The sequence below is a fragment of the Anopheles darlingi genome, chromosome 3 (genome assembly GCF_943734745.1).
Source record: "Anopheles darlingi chromosome 3, idAnoDarlMG_H_01, whole genome shotgun sequence".
Taxonomy (NCBI): domain Eukaryota; kingdom Metazoa; phylum Arthropoda; class Insecta; order Diptera; family Culicidae; genus Anopheles; species Anopheles darlingi.
The window spans coordinates 4,000,001-4,020,828 of record NC_064875.1 but is presented as its reverse complement, the minus strand read 5'-3'; the positions used below and the strand labels follow the sequence as shown (position 1 = coordinate 4,020,828).

At 49.8% G+C, this 20,828-nt stretch overlaps 1 protein-coding gene across 2 annotated transcripts in view; it reads left to right on the top strand.

Annotated features, from left to right (window-relative positions):
* The first annotated feature begins 7,284 nt into the window (after positions 1 to 7,284).
* LOC125956406 (fez family zinc finger protein erm) overlaps positions 7,285 to 20,828 on the top strand; it is a 14,041-nt gene continuing 497 nt past the window's right edge. The window contains exons 1-6 of one of the 2 annotated variants that reach the window (XM_049688233.1): positions 7,285 to 7,879; positions 10,425 to 10,577; positions 10,642 to 10,803; positions 10,882 to 11,801; positions 14,405 to 14,555; positions 18,914 to 20,828. The exon at positions 18,914 to 20,828 is cut by the window's right edge and continues 497 nt beyond it. In XM_049688233.1, coding sequence (XP_049544190.1) covers positions 10,427 to 10,577; positions 10,642 to 10,803; positions 10,882 to 11,801; positions 14,405 to 14,555; positions 18,914 to 19,470 — 1,941 coding nt within the window. In that variant the 5' untranslated portion in view covers positions 7,285 to 7,879; positions 10,425 to 10,426 and the 3' untranslated portion in view covers positions 19,471 to 20,828. Of the gene's footprint in view, positions 7,880 to 9,183; positions 10,578 to 10,641; positions 10,804 to 10,881; positions 11,802 to 14,404; positions 14,556 to 18,913 lie in introns of those variants that run through there. The other variant, XM_049688232.1, reaches the window with a different exon arrangement.

Sequence of the window (20,828 nt, the reverse complement as noted above, 5' to 3'; positions counted from 1 at the left end):
AACGACCGGGGCGTAAGGAATCCAGAAAATAAAACACAACCCAAAAAAAAAACGAGAGAATATAAGATCCCGGAGAAAAAATAGGTAACGCGTGCCGGCTGTCACTGGCCCTGTTTTTTATTTGTCGGGATTCACTGGTGCAGTGCAGTGGTGGTGGTGGTGCTGCTGCTGCAGGACCGTAGCTCCCCCTCGCCGGGCATTCGGATGCTTCGCCGGTTAGGGGGAGAGAAAAAATCGGTTCATCATTCGGCTGCAACAAACGGTGAAACGGCGAGGCCCCTGCACGACGGCATATGTTTGATTTCCAAGGCAAGGGCCAAGTGAGTGCGAACGGGGAACGGCGGATTGTGGTCGGCGGCGGCAGCGCGATGTGCATGTGCAGCTCTTGAGCCCTCGAGGGTTTAAAGTTAGGCGATCGTTTTAAGGGACCGCACCGCGCCGCGGGATCGAGCGTATGTTGTGGGCTCTCGAGAAGACGTAAGTCGGTTTGAGGTAAAAGAACAGGCGAAGATGGACGTTACAAAAGAACGGTTACTTGCTCCATACGCATCACACTGAAATCCATTCACCCCTCTTGTCTAATTAAAGCAAATTGCTTAAACACATGACTCCGGCCGGCGTGCGAACACATGTGGCCGAATGTTTGGCCAAACGGAGCGAAACGGATATCAATATCTGTTTGGGGGTTTTTCTCGATTTTCATGAAAGCAGTGCCCAGTCCATTGACCACAATTTACAGGTCGTGGTCAATTGGGCTTCATTTGTTTGCTTGCGGACCACCAGTCTGCTATTGTCTCTGGTAAGCGCGAGGTTGAGTGGTACAGGCCGATGGAAGCACTGATTGCATGGCCGAGAATCCTTATGTTTGTTTTTCATAATTCCTTTCCAAGGTGCAATCTTGAGAAAGACAGGATCGCAGGATCACGTTTTCGCTTTTTACGTTGCCATCTTTCTCTCTCTCTCTCTCTCTCTCTCTCTCTCTCTCTCTTTCTTCCTCTCTCTTCCTAGTCAGCAGGGACCAACTGTTGTGCCATTTGATTGTTATCGATGCGCTTCGCGAAAGCCGCCTCGAAAGCCGTTTCCTAATTGTTTGGTCTGGTTTTTGAGGTCCCCCGGAATGGATGGTCCCGGGCACCGTCTGCCAGCGCCCTAACCTTTCACCCGAAACCGGTGTCACAGAGACAGCAGCCGCTACCCGTTTCAGCTACCGTGCACCAACTGACGTGCGAGCCCGTGCCCGTGCCCGTGCCCGTGCCCGTGCCCGTGTCCGTGCGCGTTCTCGCGAGAAAAGGGAACTAATCAAAACTGCAGCAGCAGCAGGACAAGGGAGGTGCAGCAAAAGGCTGGCAAAGGAACCTCCCAAACGATCTTCTCGATTCGTCGATGCATCCACGACCGAACCAACGACAGGCGGAACAAGGCGGGACAGGCGGCCAAAAACGATCATAAATTTCCCAACTGCTGCTGCTGCTGCTGCTGCTGCTGCTGCTGCTGCCGTCGCCAGGTTGATCCTCACCGTTCGCTGGGTTTGCGATCCGCGAACCTCAGACAGATAGCGAACGAAGCGAACGGTTGCGAAGCGATGCGCAACATGCGGTGCCAGGATGACGTCGGAGGTCGTCGTCCAGCCACGTCGTTGATCCTCGTTCCTTCTCGCTCGTTTCACCACCACTACCACTTCCTCGAGTCGAAATCGAGATTGGGAGCGATTTGAAAAATGTGTTTACCAAAGGGCACCGATCGTTCTGGGGCGCGCTGGAAATTACTTCTACGCTTTGGGCATGGAAGGCAAGCTGGAAATCGGGTCGAAATTAGCAGCAGCACCAGCAGCAGCAAAGAACAAAGACCCCCGAACCCCGGTTATTCACTGTTCTTTCCCGGAGTTTCCCTGTTCTTGTATGGCCCGGCTTGGCCCCGGTGTCGTTGGCAGGACGCCCAGGGAGAGCGCATCTTGTGGCACGCGCCTTCGCCCTTCGGTCGGTAGGGCCACGGTCGAGCGAATCGATCGCACAAGATCGCAGACCGAGATGGGAATTGAAATTGAAAATTCGACTTTTGATGGATAGGACGAAATTTGCGAAATGCGTCCGATGGCGGTCCTACGATGGACTGAAACCTAACTGTATCTGTTGTTACGATCGGAACGCGTTTCCGATCGAAACACCACCAGCCGTTTTTCATTCATCCGGCGTGTTTGGCCGTTTAATTTCCTTTGTGCAAGCGATATTGCTGGTAAGTAAATGACCTCAGTGCAGCGCTAATAGAAGGTTGTGCCTTACAGTTTTTTTTAAAGAATAAGGGAAGAACGAAGAATGAACATGCGAAACGGGATAAGCAACACTTTTTGAGAAAAAAGAAAAGATGGTTATTTTATATGGAGTTCGATATTATTAATATTGTTCATTGACTTGCAATAGCCTAGAGTATTCCAAAGATTACTTCTTATATTCATAATAAGTTGAATAAATTTTTCGTTTGATTTTCACTTTACATCTACGTGCAATATTTGTATATCAAATAAACTTTTGGATGTCCTGTATACTAGACATAATTTCAACTAGACCTGGTACCATTTTATATCATAAAAGATTGGTAAATCTCAAAGCTACCTATACTATCAGACTTTATCAACCATTTCTCATGGAGAGCACAGAAATCAATTTATCACTAGAAATAAAGCCGTTACAAATTTGAACCGCGGAAAAACGTGTTTCATCTCGAAAGCTCTTGCTCAGAAAAAGAAGAGAAGAAAACGCGGTAGGCCGGTCCCAAATGCCGCTCGTTGATTGGCTGTTCACCTTCGGGAGACACTTCGGAAAAAGCGATGGGTTGAAAAGTATTGGGAACAATTTTTGGTATGGTTATGTATTTTTTGATGAATAGTTTTGTACAATCTCCGCTCTGTAATAATTTCTAGGATCTTGTGAAGTTACTAAACTTAAATCGTTTGAATGTACATTAATCAGAAAAATTAAAAAACTTTTAATTTAATTCCGACTCTTTATGGCTTTTCAAAAAATTAAGGATCCGGGCTGGAAAATATTAACTCCATGCAAAGGAAAAATGGTAAAAAATCTCACATGCTATCACGCCCATGGACAGCAAATAGTTACCTCATTTTATCCTGTGTAAGTCACCCCGCCATGTGATTGAACCTAGAGTAATGTTGACCTGGGCCCCGGGGGCTTATGCGGGTTTTGCTATGGCTTCTGACGGGTGACGGCATTGAATGTGATTGCTGCTGCTACGCCATCGTATCGAGGGGCTTCCCAGGGGGTCGGCCATTGGTAAAGGGGGGGTATAGGAACACGGCGTAGAAAATGGTGGTTTTATGAATAGCTCATTAGATAAGCGGTTGCGCGCGCGTCGTTGAACCAGGAGAAGCTCTGCACCATTTGCTGGGCAAAAGATTTCCATATGAACTCCCGGTGCTCGCTTTGTTTGTTTGCGGGGCCAACAAACTAGCAAAAGGTAGATATGCTGGTTGGTTGGTGGGGATGTCGCACGAAAGATTTGTGCCAAGTGTTTATTGTTTCCCAATGCTCAACAGTGAGCAGCAGAACACAATTATTGTTTTTAATTGGAGCATGAAATATTAAAATAGTGTGATACAATAGTGTTTTTTAACTGACTCTTGCCTTTGCTTCAGACCTTTATTTGAAAAGAGAGTACTATAGCCGTTATTAGCCAAGGTGGACAGTAGCATTTCGCTGAGAAGACTTAAAATGTACACCAGATTGGAGTTTGAATGTTTGTCTTCCTGTTTCTCTTGTCGAGTTTTTTCATTTGCTTACAGAAGCTACTAAAAATATGCTCAATGTTGATACATTTGATTTGCGATGCATAATTTTCCTTTAAGTAGAAAACTATACAGTTGATTTAATTATCTTGCTCCTCTCTTTTTTCAGAAAGATGTAATAACATAAATCCTGCATCATCATCATCATCAACGGTGTGCTAGTGCGAGTGCAGCTGTTGCTCTCCACAGCCACAATGAGTGCTGTTCCTCTATTATTTCTACAAACAGTGAAATCTTTCCTAAAATGACTAAAAACCAAATACACCAAATCCAACCAACGCAAATCATTCCGATGACGCTCGTAATCATCATCCCTACGCTAGGTCAAACGGTTCCGAACTTCGAAAAGGGTGGGGAGGTTGGTCGCCGCGGCACACTTAAGTCATTCGCGTCGCTCCGTTGGTTTGGCGCGCGCAACTTGCACCCTTCGCCGAAGCACCTTCCCCTTCCTTAGCGCCCCTGCCAATGGTCAGCTCGGTTGGCAACACAATTGGGCGCACGCGTCCTCGCAACATGCGAGTGCACACGGAAGGGTCACGCTGGGATGTGTAATAACAGTTCCCCTTCCCCACCTGGATGATGGCGAGCGGACGGATGGATGGCTTCAACCAGCTGTTGTGGCGCGAGCCATCGCCGGAGCTCTCACTCTCTCGTTCTCTCACTCACTCACTCACTCCTACTTTATGACCAACGCAAAGGACCTCTGACTGGCCCGTGGATGTAGAATCACTCGCATCATCGTCATCATCATCATCGTGTACACCATCGCAATCATCATCATGATCATCATCGGGATCAACATAAACCGCCACGAACCGGGGATCTTCTTTCTTCTTCGACGCTTTTTGAGCGTCTTGCTTTTGCTGCGGCAGCGCACGCTGTGTGTACGATCGATCGGTGGCCAACGAAGCGTAAAACTTGGGGCACGTGACTTTCCGTTACTAATTCTTGTTTCTACACCTACGGCTCCCATCCGAGGGAAACACACAAATCGCGCCTTTTTAGTTACGTTCGTCGCCCGAAAAAAGGCTGGGGATTGCGGGATGGTGAAAGGAAGGAAGATGGAGGCGCACAACGAACACCGAACAGCGAAACCAACGTTCACGTTCGGTCTCACGGTCAGGGGTCGAGGTTTTCCCGGAAATGGCGGCCATACACCCATAATCGTTATCACCTCGAGCCAGCTTGAGGTGTCATCGTGGCAGTGAGGGGAATAGAGAGACAAACAGAACAGAAAAAGAGAGAGAGAAAAATAGGAAGCCATTTTTGATTTGAAAAGTCTTTGTACTCTAGGCAGGCTATGGAGTTGTAGAACATTCCTATTCCGGCATTGTCGCTGTTGTGCGACCCTCGATGATATGTGCGGGCACCTTCATGATCGTCATCATGATGGCGGTCTGGTGCCTGGTGCGGTGGGATGGCCCGTGGGGTAATCTGGGAGCATCTGGCGGTGGGAAAAGTAAAGGTCTCAAACGGTGGAGGGGGGAGGGGGTTTGTAACGGATTTTCAACATGCTCGAAACTGTCATTGATTGTGGTGCTTGGTAATGGGTGTAACATGTGCGCGATTTGTGCGGAAAAATACGTTTTAGAATATTTACATAAGCATACATGAATATCTAACAAGTAGAAAAGATAAACCCTAAATGAGTTGCTGTGTTTGACTAACAACTGGGCACATAATTCAAATAACAAATATTTTAACTAAGTATCAGCATTTCAACATAACATTAGTATTAAATTTACTAATCGTCCTGATATTATAGCCAGACAATACGAAGAAAGGAATGTTTAAAAAATTGATAACTCAGTGACCTCGAGTTATTAGTTTACCACAAAATTTATCACCGAATCTAGTTATAAGTTGAGCTGCGTTCAGTGTTTAATTAGAAAGGTTAACAGGCATGGTAAATAGAAAGTGTAAGTTTAAATTACCAAAAACGAGAGCATTTGGTTCAGTTGCATTAACATGGAGGAAAGATCAGCTTAATAATCATTTCTCAATCCAATTTCATTGTTTATGTACATATTAATGAAATGATCTGATCTATGGTATTTTCTGATCCTTTTATTATTCAATTATTATTTGTATTATTTGTATTTATTATCAACCTTTGCGCCGCGCCAATGTGATCCCGATGTATGTAAGTTTAAATTACCAAAAACGAGAGCATTTGGTTCAGTTGCATTAACATGGAGGAAAGATCAGCTTAATAATCATTTCTCAATCCAATTTCATTGTTTATGTACATATTAATGAAATGATCTGATCTATGGTATTTTCTGATCCTTTTATTATTCAATTATTATTTGTATTATTTGTATTTATTATCAACCTTTGCGCCGCGCCAATGTGATCCCGATGTATGAAAAAGAATTCTATATTAAACGTTAAGAGCAGAGCAGAACAAAGTTAAACGTATCGTTTCAAATATGCGGTTATGCAGATGGCTCGTCACACATAAATTGATTTGAAATGTATTCGCAATGTAATAGTAGTTTAAGGGCAAACCAAAATATAAAAAAAAAACTTTAAAAGAAACGGTTAAAATCATCGCCACTCGCCTTCGATTGAGCGTTAAAAGGAGCATTTACCTCAAACCTTACCTGGTACAGTCACATGCAGGCTCGTAGAGAGGCCGGGCTCTAGCCCCCCCCCCCCTCCCACAAGACGCGTACTCATCCCCAGAAAGCCGAGGGGTGCTTTGACTTCCAGCGAATCTCGTTCGCTTACCCTACTGCCTGCTGTCTCAAATTCTGATGGCACCCTCATCGCAGCAGTGGCCGTTACCTCAGCTTGGAAGCGAAATAAAAAAAAAAAACACGGGCAGCCCTATCTTATACCAAACTCACATTACCAATTCAATCCACAGCCAAACGTCAACCGACCTGGGTAGTTGACGCTCGATGTGAACCACCAAACGAACATTCTCCCTGAACGGGGTGAATCTGCCTAGCTATAGCACTAGCCTTTTTCCCCCCGATGAGGGTACTCAATGAGGGTCTCCAAGGGTTGGGGGTTGAAAAATGGAAATTAGTCTCGCGAGCCATTAAAGCTGTCCCCCTCTTTGCGAGAAAGAGAGCGAAAGAGAGGGAGAAAGAGAGAGAGAGGAAGAAAGGACGAGCCTGGTCAGGCTAATCCTGGCACAGGACAACGGAAACCAACGATGCGTCGCCCGTGAGTGAGACCAACTATCACTTCCTTCTTCTCAGCCCATCTCACTCACGGCACATCCTTCGGTAAGCGCGAGCTTCACCGCTCCCCATCTTCCTTTCCCTGCTACCCCCCTCCTATCAAAAAAGGTGCTCGGACCACACCGCCACACGAGCACTACACACTCACAACTGACACCCGACGAGGACGGTTTACGCGGTTTCGCCTTTGTCCGGTTCTTCGCCTTCGCGCGCGCACGACCGGCTGTTATGCTACGGCTGCTGGCTCAGCATTCGGGTTTGTTGCACCCTTTGCGCCCTCGCTCACCGACCGGAGACCGGTCCTCCTTCGATACGATACGAGACGCGCGCTTCCTTCGTACGATCGGTGCCGGCATCGAGAACACTCAGGTGCTGGGCACCCGATCGAACGGACGTGCTCTGACGACGACGACGACGACTGCTCTCCGTACGCCGTGAGCTCATCCTTAACACCACGCTTTTGGGTTCGGTGTTCGTACAGACCCACCGTTGCAGAGGTTCGCGTTCGCGGTATTGCGTGATTTCTCTCGGTGATCCTTGTCCCGAGCTTCTAAGACCGGACACAGTGACAGTGAGTGTGAAAGCGCGCGATGATAAACCAGATCGTCGTGCAATGAACGGGTGCCAGTGATTTGACGGTGACTACAGGCATTGGGTTTTATTCTTTCGCGGAATAACAAAGATCATCTCGTTCCGGAAAATCCGACGACGAAAGGATCCGCTTTGTGTAGTGTTGCGGAAACCCGGGAAGTGACCGGGATAGTGGAAGTGAAACCGTGAAGCAAACCAGGACAGTGCAAAAAACACATATTGGGATACCTGTTGGGTGGAGCCGATCAGCAACGATTCATCGTGGGCAACATACTCCCCCCGCCGGAACGTCAAGGTGAGCTACACGCAGAACGGAACGGAAGTCCCAGTTCCAGGAGTCCCAGAGTCAGCGGATTTGATTGATCGCGGATCGAACGTCAGGCTCTTATCCTCAAAACATCGAAATCCTTTTGCTGCTTGGACCAGCATCGATCGATCGATCGATCATCGTATCCAGATTCGATTCATTGGAAGCATTTCTATCGCGAACGAGAATCATTCTCGGGGGCATCGGACATCGGACATCGATCGTCGACATCGTCATCGTCAGGTCATGATCGGGCGCACCTGCCAGCAGGCGAAGTGCGTACCGCGAGAGCATGTGATGATGTGCAGGTTGTTTGGGCGCGTGATCCGCGCAGAAGGTGAACGAGAAGACGATCGCTCCTTCTTGCGCTCTGTTTCGTCGTTGTCGGTTTTTTTGCTATGCTGATAATTCGCGTCGTTCAGGTCGTGATTTTTTTTGTTATGAAAACATCGCGCTCGTGCTTCTGCCTTTGATCAGAGGTCGCGATTTTGAAGCAGAATTCCTCGATCGCATCCTCGAAGGAGCCGCTTGTGAGGAGAATATCAAAGGAGAATATTTAGAGCAGCTGTTGTGTGATGAAAAGGTGTACAAAGTTGGACCGCAGCTACAGCAGTAGGCGTATGTGTCCAGCGAGTATCATATCTATCCTTTAAGCGATGGCCAATCGATCGATACGATGACACACACACCCACAGCAAGCAAACAAGCACTGAAGGGTGTCATTTGCTTTCAAAACAAAATCCAAACTAAAATCAATACAACAACCGGACCGGACCCCAACCGCGAACTCCAACCGCTACTGCTGCTGGCCTATGACAGGACTGCCAGCAAGGGAACCGAGAAGGAGGTCCAAAGGGAGTGTGTAATCACGGTATCAATTAAAAAACAATTTGCTCATCGTTCGTGCCACCAGCTTATCAGAGGACAATCCAGGCAGAGGAGAACCAGGGAACCAGACCAGAATGAAGTGTCGCGTCCTCGCTAGCCAACTTTTCCACCACCGCAATCGATCATCAGTGCGATGCGGAGAAGCCTGCCACCAAGGCAGGAAGAGCAGGGAACAGGGTTCGCCGGAGGCACCGTGCACCCGCAGTGGGTCCCCGGTCACTTCCGTTGCCTTCCGTTTCCCCCTCCGGTGGCCTGATGGCAGGATAATTGTAGGCTTTTAGGGAGTAAATCTAAAGAGCCCGCTATGCAAACATTGCCCCCCCCCCCCCCTCCACGTACCGCCCATTGCACCGCAGGGCCTGCGGTTTGTTGCATGGATCCTGTCGCCTGGCGCACTGGCGGTCTCTGATTCCACCAAGAATACATTTATTTGGGTCGCCCGTCGTTTCAGGTGACGCATTCTGTGCGCTGTCTCTTTGCTTCTGCAGCATTGTGCAGCGTGCTTTCCAGTGCATTAAATTGCAATTAAATTCGAATAAAACCCCTTGGGGTCTCCGGGTGAAGGTGAGGTGACTATCGAACGAAAGACGGACATTACCGACCGCGAAGTATTGAATTGTATGACGCGCAACAGCATCAAGTATTCACAGGAAAGCGTTTTGGATTCAAGAATCAAAAAACATAGTTGGCTAAAGTCCACCGAAAGTAAGTTGACTATACAGCATTGAGGTAGAATACAAAACCACTGAGGCTCCTTAAGTGAACAATATCGATCTAGCACGGCGCTAGGGTAAACGCCAACTACGATCTTGTCAAACAGATCAAAACGACATCTCGCTCATGATAGGCAAACAACCCTAGGTGTTGCCTTTATGTGACCAGCCGGGCACATTCCAGGCGCATTTATCACCACACTCCACGGCCGAGATCACATTAATCCTGCCCTCCTCCTCCTCCTCCTGCCTCCTCCCCACCTGCCAGTGATTCCCAGGTGATTAGAGCTGGCACACTAGGTCTCTACTACTTCCCGGGCCTCTGTTCTTCCATTGTTTATCTATCAATCAAGTCCCAACCCGTTCCGTCCGTCCCACCGGGGTGCTATCAGTGTTATTTATTCACAAACATTTGCTTATGGCCCTGTGCACGATACCCAAACACCGTTCAGCGCCCTTCGTAATGCTTGGAGCACGGTTGAGTATGTTGTCAGGGACCACCCGCCCTTTCCCTCCCGCTAAACTCTGATTCCCGACTTGTTGAACGTCGGTGGTGGCAACAAGGGAACAAGAGGTAGGATTAATCAATTTGTTGCTCCACTGCCCAAACAACCCCCCCGGAGACCGGAGTGTCAGGGTTGAGGGAGCACCACACGCGCTCCATCACCGCTTGAGTGACCACTTGGCACCACCAACAAGTGGCTGGGGTGTGTGGCCATCGTGTGCTTACCATAATTGAAAAGCATTAACAAATTAGGTTGATACAATCGAGGGAACGCTGGAGCACAGCACAGCGGAAGAGATAATCGAGAATGTGGAGGACCGTGTGACGTCAGAGGAGAAACGTCAATCGTGACAATCACGTGTGCCATGGATGTGCCGCCAACAAACGCTGACCTATTTCCGGTTCCGTTCGGATTGTTCGTTCACAGCAATGGACCACTTATCGCCACCACCTTCGCCACCGGTCGGTCAGACACCGCCGGCCGTCAGCGCGCTGACAGCGCTCAATGCATCCTCGGCCAGCCTTATACAGCGTGCGTCCGCCTTCAGTTCCGTGCTCGGTCAAAAGTGGAATCCTCGAGGTAAGTTTGGCCGTTGCGCGCGATCGTTGGAGCTGTCTTAACCATGTTTCCGCCATGACCACAGATATACCACTGCTATACAACCCACTGTTCTACTCCGGAGCGGCCTTTCTGTGGCCACAGTTCCTGTTACCACAGCAACCACTCAGTACGCCCGTTTCACCGAACCTCAACAGTAGCGGTGGTCGTGATTATGCGTTAACACCGGAAAAAGAAGAGATCATTGGTAGGTTTTCTGCAGCGAATTAAGGTGGTTCCGGGGTTTGCTTACGGCTGTGGATGTTCTCCTCTATCTTCCCCTCAGATGAAGATATGCCCCTCAATCTGTCGCTGAAACCATCGAGCTCTACACCGCACCATGGTCGGCATCATCCGATCCACATCTGGTCACCGGCCAGTATGTGCGAGAAGGAAACGCTCGATGGTGACCAGCAGAGCAACATCGACATCGAAAACGATGGCGATGAGGCGGAGGATGACTCGTCGGCTGGCGAGCATCAGATGGATGGTTCGTTCAGTGAAACGCTCCAACGGCAGCAGCAGCAACATCGTCAGCGCGAAACCGCACGCATCCTAACCGAATACAACAGTCTACTAAGTCGCCGGGCACCGTCAGCTTCTGCGGCGTCAGGACCGACGTCCTCCTCGATGCAGGACTACTTCAACTACAGCAAGATCAGCAAGGGCTACTATACGCATCTGCAGCAGCAACAGCGTAACCTCGAGGTGTTGCGTCAGAACAAAACGGACGTCTACGTACTTAATCCGGCCAACCACAACCACAACAACAACAACAACCTGGAGGGTGTGAAGAACGCTAACCACGAATCGCGTGTCGGCGGTGCGGTGATGTGTGCACGGATGAGTAGCAGCAGCAGCAACAGCAACAGCAACAGCGGAAGTGCCGGTAGTGCTGGGTTGGTAGGGGAAACGACAATTGGGCCGATTGGGATCGGTAGTGAGAGTGATAGCAAAGTGATGGTGATGGGTACGGGGAGCGGTGGACAGGAGCTGATGAGCTACAAGCTGGAGGCTGGACCGGCACGGCCCGATTCGACTGCACACTCGGACAGTCCTTACGGTAGCTCAAACGATTCGTCTTCTCTTCACGGGCACCAGCATCATCCACATCAACATCATCATCATCATCACCATAGCCATCAGGCGTCATCGATCGTAAATGGTGCAGTTGGCGAAACCAAGAAGAGCGTCAAGCTTTATCAGGTGAGTAGCGTACTCGGATTTCTTGAGATAATTTTGGAGAGGATTGGATTTTTTTTGTAATAATTTGGGACAAGATATACACAACACGTTCGTTGGTTGAGCCTTTTATTTGGACTCCGAATAATGTTTTTCCTGATTTTAATCATCACAGTTGCTCAAATTTGAGATTAAACTATGCAACTTTATGTGGATTATGTCAATTAAGTTTGAGGATAATGTTTGAAAACAGATCTCTCGCGGATGATGTAAGGTCTCATTAGTTATCCCAGGGTTCAACTCTTCCAAAAACTCTTCACAATCGGAATTGTACGTTAAAGGACCTCCTAGCATCATCTTAGAAAAGTCCTTAGCATCAATTGGCTCCAATTAGTCGTCCTTAATATGTGTTTCAAGCCGAGGGAAGATCTTCCATTCCACTTGAACTACAAAGTAAAGATTCGTTCCACGTGCCTCAAACCGAAACTCCCGGGATGTTTGTCTTTCTCACCACTCCAGCACAATTAGAACTCGAGCGTCTCGAGGTGGTTGAGGTGTGTGTTCTTCATTACGCTCGCTTGAATTCCCATTCTTCTGGAAAGAATAAAAAAGGATATTTGGAAACAATCAATCGCCCCCCCCCCCCCCCCCCCGAACAAAGACCCACGGGAAAGAGATTCAATTGGACACCGCTCGTCCACCACGACTCACACACACACACATACGCTGGCTAGGGCGGACATTGATTCAACTGTGCGTATGAATCGCTGAGAAGTGATCTTTTCCCCTTCCTGGGGTGGAAAAAACGAACCAACGAGCAAGATCGACACTATTTGCTCAAGTGCGCCGGACGTGTGTGTGTGTGTGTGTGTGTGTGTGTGTGTGTGTGTGTGTGTGTGTGTGTGTGTGTGTGTCCACCTTCTCGCTCACTCTCGTTGTTGTAAGCATCCCGGTCACCGCCGGGAGGTCCAGTCCAGTCACAGCTTCTCGATTTCGGAGAGCGTTCGCTTTGTTTGCGCCACTTCCGTTCCGCTTCCCTTCGGGTGACAAATTGAGGTGTCGCGGGAGTTGTTGCGGTTGCGGTGCGGCTCGTCAAAGGGAAAAACTCGTCCCAATGGGCCGAGAACGGCGATCGGTAGCTAACACCGGGGACCACCACTATGGTGATGGTGTGGTGCCAGCGGTGTTTGGACAAGTGATGGCCGCTGATCAGTTCGAGTGTCTCGCAGGTTCATAAATTATCGGTCACACGGTTCCACGAGAGGAGAAGGAGAGAGAGAGAGAGAGAGAAAGAATGGTGGGTGGTGAGGGAGAGTTTATGCTAATGTAATCAGGTCACGTTGTGTGTACCGTCACCGGCACCGACATGATGGTGCAATCATGTCCGAAGAAGATGAGCGAAGCCATTCGACCATGCGCACTCTCCTCGGTGTGCGTTTTGGCGCGTCTGTTGTCTGTCCCGAAAAATACCTTTAGGACAGACAACAGACGCGGTCATGGTCTAATTCCTCAAAAGATCCCTTTATGCTTGAAGCTCGCAGAAGTAGGACAGGAAGTGAGAATCATTCATCCGATCGCGACGCCACGCCGTGAATCTCTACGCTAGCGCCTGTTCACTGGCTGGCAGACAAGTGGCCAGCACTTATGTTTGGTATTGATTTATAATCAAGGCGTAAAAGCCCGCCTGTCCGTCCGTCCGTTTGCTTTTTGGAGTCACACGTCGGGAGTCACTAACATCCATAATTTAGGGATGACGGCCGGCACCTCATGAATATGTAATCGGCAAATGAGCTACGAGGGCCTCGCCTAGCGGGAGCTACTTCCGTGGTTAGTGCTACGAACGAGGTCGAAGGTGCATCTGCTACTGCTCCCTCCGATGTGGCCTCTCTCCCGTGTGTGTGTGTATGCGCGCTATAATTAAATTACCAACCAAGAATGTGACCAGGGAACCATCCGGTGGCCTTCACGGTCTCCGGTTCCCTACAGTCCTCCCGCGGGGGGCCAGGTCCAGGGTCACCCATTACTCATAAATCAAACCTGCCCGATTAGCAAGTGCTACCGCAGGGCGCAGGGCGACAAATTGAATTACCGCTGGCGCTGTTTAATTATTACCGAGATTCAATACCCAGCCTGAACCGACTAGGAAGCGCATTAACGTTAAACATCACGAAGAACATCGCGACTCAATGAGTAGTGGTTGGCTCCGAGGGTCAGCACATTAGGAGGTGGTCTGTGAGGGTCCTTCGATATGAATTGATAATTTGGAAAGAGTTTGGAGCAACTTTTTGGAGAACTTCTTTGTCTCCTGTTGTAACGTTTCACGTGCGTTTCGTGACGCATTCAATTAGAGCGCCCAGAGAGCGTCGTTCGTAGTCTGCTGTAATTAAGGCTCCAGCTAAGGCGATTTTGTTTTATGGGAACGGAAAGTGAAATGTTTATCGAATCCATTGGTTTGAATTGGGGTCATTCGAATGGTGGCTTAATGGTTTGGACAGCAACTGGCCTCTCGCGATGGCTATCGATAGCCAATCACTTCAACTTTTATTATTCCAATTTGTCCCGACGCTATTTGTGGTGTGTCTGAATCTAATCTTACTTACTTGCGTTTCGTTTCCTTCGTCCTGCAGTGTAAACAGTGCGGCAAAACGTTCAAACGCTCCAGCACGCTATCGACCCATCTGCTGATCCACAGTGACACGCGGCCCTACCCCTGCCAGTACTGTGGCAAACGCTTCCACCAGAAGTCGGACATGAAGAAGCACACGTACATCCACACCGGTAAGTTGTTATACTCACACTGTTGCGATCGATTATTGTCCTTTTGCGGAGGATGTCTTGCCACGCGTCATCCAGACAACCTGGCAAGAAGATCCAGGTCTGGCATCTGTGGGTGTCTGGTCTGGTGCCAAGGCCGGATCATATGCTCTTCTCATCAACATATGCCCGCTTTTTTGTGGTTACTTGTTGTCCACGTTCTTTTCACGCCTCCAGCTCGCAATTGATGCTTCAATTTCAAGGACCCCTTTCGACCAAGAAGCTCTCCTGTATGATGAGGTGCGTCTCGTTAGTCGCATCATCTGCCGATCAAGGCAGTTAAAAGAGGGAGCAGAAGATAAAGATAGAGAGACAGAACGGGAGGCCTTACAAGCGCGTCTAGAAGCCTCCACACAAGACGCACATCTTAATGCACTTCGTTTGCACAAATGGTCTCTTCCTCGGGCCGGAGTGTGGATCGCGGTGAAGAGACCTCGGTGAATCGATCGCATTGTGCGTCGGTAAATCAGGCAAATATTGTACCACCGTCGTGGCCGCCTCGTTTTTTTTTCGGCAGGCGCTGGCTGAAGCAAGGCGAACAGTAGAGTTTCCATTGGGCCCGGAACCCTGGTTCGGTTCGGGAATGTTCAAATTTGTCTCCAATCCAGTCTAGTTTGTTTGACTGCACGCGTGGCCCCTCCTCGGAAACGGATCTCCCTTGGTTCGCTTGTGTGACCGTGCCGCGACCGTGTTGGAATGGAAAACCGGCTTTTCTTTGCTTAGTGGTCTATGGCTGAGTACTGAAAGGCGTCAGTTGTTGTTTGTCCTCCGATGTTTGCAACGTCGCCTGCCGGTGCTGACGGAGGTTTTTGGAAGCTGTTTGCCGATGGATCTTTCTCGGTGGCTCGTCGCACTGGTGTTACACTTTGGGGGCTTTGGTTTTTCCATTCGATCACTGTTCTTCCCGTGTCTCGGCGATGATCAATGGCCAAGCATTCATCGCACCGCAGAATCCACGGTGTGCCCGGAGATTGCGGAGTAAGATTGACGACAGCAGTAGCTTTATGGCCTTGGGAGCGGCCACGTGCGCCTAGGGACTACCAGCAACAGAAAAATGTTGTTGGAAAGCAATTTGATGCGCGCTAAACGAATGTCTTTCATTGATTTAGCGCATACTCCGGGAGGATTGTTCGAGAAGCATTATTCAAACGTCACAACAGGATGACTCTCGACACGTTGTTGGATTACAGGAAAAATCAATGTAACGTCCGAAGGCAACACAATCAACGTGTTAAAATGGTTGCGAGATCATAAAATGTAATGCAGCATTAACGGTCATGAATCAACGCTTGCATTGTTGCGATTGTGTCTGCACTGGGGCGTAGGCCGCCTACCAGAGTGTCCCGGATGAAACGATTAATCTCCGCTGGAACGTATGCTCACGTAGCTCGTCTCGCGAGGTCTTGCAGAGAGCGAAAGTCAGTCATACTCGGTACGCAGTGAACAAAGACACGATTCCAGGACCCGAACCGAACAGAACAGCTCACTCTCGTAAAGGCATGAACGACAGCTAAGCAATGGGCCACGGTTTATGCATTTTTGATTTCACGAGAAAACAATTAAAAGTGAATTAGGTGTCGCCCGCGGCCGGTTCATTCATTGTTTAAGAGCTGGAAAAGCTTTTCCTAAATTGAAATGACCGGGGTGAGCACCGAACATACCACCGGTTGGTAGTGAGTCACACACGTTAGCGAGGCCAAAGGGCCGATGTTGCGTTCCGATGCAAATCCCGTTTGCGCGTGAGAGAGAGGAAACCTCGGACGGACGACCGCACACGCGGCAAGCGGCCAGTTCATATCTTGATTTAATTAAATTAATTGATGTTTGTGTATGCTAACGCCGCCGCCAGGTTGGCCACCGCAAGCGCAGTGATAAGTACGATCGCACTCTCTCTCTCTTCCTCTCTCTCTCTTTGGCGCGCTCTGCAACTGCATCCAATTGTCCGCGGTTTGCGGGCGCGAGTGAGCGAGCGTTGGGTGATAAATATGTTGCCACCACCGTTGTCGGTCCCTTGTGCTGCGGCTCGATGCGCTGCGGATTGCAGATTATGCTCCCGGAGTGACTTAAACGGTTTTGTGCACCACCGGGGGGGTGGAAGAAACCCAATCGACCCGTGTCCGTGTCTGTGTGCTTGACGGTGGCTCGACCGTAACGATCGAGTGCTGGGGGAATCGCATCCAAAATGGAGTGGAGCCGATATCCTTATTTAGGCAATCGAGCAATTTCAACCGCCGAACGGAAGGCCCGCGGTCGCTTTTATGCTACCCCCACCGGGGGGTGCTCCTTTCGCCTCGCCCTGTACCCCCTGGGAAGGGGTACATGATTTTACCGTAACAAGAAGTCCAATAAAACCGACCGAGACCACAACAACAACGACTACACTGGAGCTGCAAGCAAGCTAGTGAGCGACCGAACAAGCACACACACACACAATGTGTCCCCGTTTTGTGGGAAAAACAAATTTATGCTCATGCCGGTGGCGCTTCCAGTTCATCGTGGGGCGCCTTTCGCCGCCGCTCTCTTGGTTGCGATTCCTGCGCAACGGCTGCGGCTATTGTTCCATTCTGGACATGTTGAACGCTGGCTGGTGCGGATCTGGTGGACCTACACCAGCCAGGCAGTTGATAGATTTCCTAGGAAAAACCCAAAAGCCTCAATTGCAGTAGCATGGACACTCCAAACCCCTCTCCTCTCTCTGCAAGTCCTTTGCTGGCGAGCGAGCGAGTGAGCCACAGTTCGTGGAAAGTGAAACCGTTCATTTCAGAAAACCCTAGGACCCTCACTCAACACTTACAAGGTACACAGACACGGCCATACACACACACACCGACAGTATTTACACACCGACAGTATTTACGCACCTGGGTTCTTTGGGCGACTTTCCAATCGAAACGATCAAAAGACCGTCGTACCGCGTACCGGCACCCGGGAATGGAGCACAAATTTGAACAAATTTATTACCTCATTTCGTGCCTCAATTGTCTATCGCGGGGTCTCGGGTGCCCGCCCGCGGGTTGATTGCCACCCGGTTCCCGTGTTGCCAGTTAGAGAATGACAAAGAGGATGGTCGACGACTTGCGTTCGTCGAATTTCGTCGGAATGGATTGAATGTTTATTTTAGATTTGCGTGTCACCAAACCGAGGGGCTAGCGCAGTGTTTAATGAGTGCTTTCCCGGGAACTCCCTCCCCGAACTTGTACCCGTTTGACACCTTGCGGATGGCCGGGACTTGCTCTTCTTTATTTATCTTTGTCTTCCTTTTTCGGGGGGAGGTTGTCGTGTGGCACGTAAAGTGGCAATAACAATCACGTTTTATTGAAATTATGACAGCGCGCTGCGTCCGTCCTTTGACCTCGATTCCGAAGGGGCGTATGAAAAGAGGGGGGGACTTCCTTTCACTCCCAACCACTCCTCAGTGTCCTTCTAGAAAAGGTAATTGGGAGTACCAGGAAACGTGGACAGTGACCCACTATTTAGGGTTGTCTCATTGATCAAATCCGGTGCAGCAGCAGCAGCTGCTGCTGCTGCTGTACCATGTTGTGGCATGTTGAACCAACGAGGTTCACTAACATGGCTGCACCCAGCAGCAGCAGCACGCCAGCAATGTGCAGCATTACCCCCGCGATCAAACTGATGGCCTACAATACATTTCGCCATATTTACACTTAATAATTATGCCACCAGGCAGCAGCAACAGCAGCAACAGGCTACTCCGATCTCTGCATCTTAGCAGCACAACAAGAAGCGTCGTTGCTCTTGATGCTGGTCCCAGGCGGCCATGGCATGGCATGGCGTTCGTACTTTGGTGTTGTTGAAATTAATTATCATCGCAATGCTTTAATATACTTTTAATCTGTCTGTGTGTGTGCCGGGGCCCGACTTCCCGGCCACTTGCCGTTCGTAGCTGCGAATCTGTTTTCGCGTGCAACGCTTGCACCGCGCGTGGTCATCATCCTTCATCGTCGCGCTCGCACCGTAGAACGCTTGTTGGCCATATTTTATGGCACGCGATGGCCGGCCCCGCTTGGTGGTGGTGTAGCCGGGGTCTGGGAGGTCCTGGGATTCCTTTTTCGGTTTTTGTTTTTGTTGTTGTCGTCGTCGTTTCGTTTAAACGGCTCGCGGGAGCGCTATCGCTGTAACACGTCCGGGGTTCGTCGCTTTCGACGTGCCTCCAAGTCTTTTGATTGATTACACTAGCGGGCTTCAGATTGCTGCAGGGATTTTGCAGCACGGGAACGGAAGCGGATGCCACGAAACCTTCTATTAGATTGTAATCCACCTTCTCCCTTTCCTCCCCTCTTCTTCCGTCTCTCCTGGTACAGGTGAAAAGCCCCACAAATGTGTCGTCTGCCTGAAGGCGTTCAGCCAGAGCTCGAACCTGATCACGCACATGCGCAAACACTCGGGCTACAAACCGTTCTCGTGCGGTCTGTGCGATAAGGCGTTCCAGCGGAAGGTGGACCTGCGGCGTCACCGGGAAGGTCAGCACAACGACCACAGCGGTAGCCTCTCGACGACACCGACGACAATGGTGGCGGCGACGACGACGACGACGACGGCGATGGCTGCGATGTCTCCGGTCAGTCCGATCGATACGATGATGATGGTCGGTTACGAGTCGAAGCTAAACCTTAAGCTCGAACACCACGGTGGTGGCGTGCATGATGGCGATGGCAGCAACAGCAACAGCAGCAACAGCAGCAGCAGCAGCAGCATGGACGACTCGACGATGGGAGCAGCTGTTGCGAGCTCGAGCGAACAGCGACAGCGGAGCAGTTCCGTCGCTTCCCCCGCTCCCGGTTACCACCATCATCACCCGCGGTCCGCGGAACCGGACCTCGACATCAAGATGGAGGTAGTAAGCAGCAGTTGCTCCTGATTTTCAGTTCCTTCCCTCGCTACTTACCACAACGCCACAACGATTCCTTCGGGGCTCGAGCTGGTGTCGAGCTGAAGTCAGCGGCATCTCCGGAGGAAGGGGATCGGAATCGAACGTTAAATTAAAGGAAACAAAGGAACGGAATCTCGGTGGAAACATTTGGGTGCCGTGAGCGAAGACGTCAGATGGTCGTCCTTCGAGGGTCCCTTCGGGCGAGGGAAGCCAAGTGGCCGTAAGTTCCAGTTCGAATAATCTCAATCCACAGCCGTGGCACGCCGTGGAGGGTAGGACGTTGATCTGTTGAGTGAACCTCGCCATCCGGTAAGATGATGGTGCTCCGTCCTTTTTAGGTTTAGGATGTACATAAATTATGCGCACGCGATAGAGCGAGAGAGCGAGAGAGAGAGGTACTGTATCAAGGTCGTACTAGCGGTCGTATCCGCAGGATTTTTCGTTTTTAATTTATTGCCCCATGGACTGCAGACCATGGTCCATGGTTAGTAGTTAGAATAGGATCAGATCAGGTGAGGGGGGTGCAAAGACCGCTGCAAAAAGGCTAGGCGCAAATGGTGTTGATACCTAGTTATACCAAAGTGATCGTTGGAGTAGTTTGATCGATCGATCTTTTTTTCGGTCGCAGAATTCGATTGCATTCTGGCCCTGTAGAGACTATGACGAATCATTGTTGTGATGTTCGCGCTCTCATCGTCCGTCCGGCATTGGTCGATTGTCCTGATTTGCTTCTTTACTAATTAGAAATCCGGATTTTGAAATTCGGAATGATGGACGCAACAGGAGGGGCTAGTCTAGTCGAGAAGGCCACCATAACCACGACGAAATTGATGAGGCATATCCACACGTGACACAATCGTTACCGAACACTTCACAGTCCAGGAGCATGTGCTTTTTACCTCCCCCAAAAAAAAGAAACAAACAATCGCAAAAAGAACCGCGAATGTGTGTCAATGTCCCGGTGCCGGTCTTCTCCAAACAATCGCACACATCTACACAAACACACACACACATACACCAAATACCGGGGCACGCGATTCGGTTCCCTGTTCATCGAGGCGAAGCGTTCCCTTAGCTCTAATTCTTAAGAATCCCCTTCTGTACATTTCCCTGGAGTAATTTCACCAGTTTAGTGGCCTTTCTAGTGTTTATTGCGGCAAGGCAGAGGCAGAGAGAGAGAAGAGAGAGAGAGAGACAGACAAGTCTTTAGTCATCGAATTCGTCGTCGTACGTCGCGCAATTCTCATCACACAGCTACATGACCAAAGAGAGAACCGGGCTCCACACGCACCAGGGTGGTGGAGGAATTTTCCTCTACCTTTTTCCACGCGAAACCATGTGTCTGT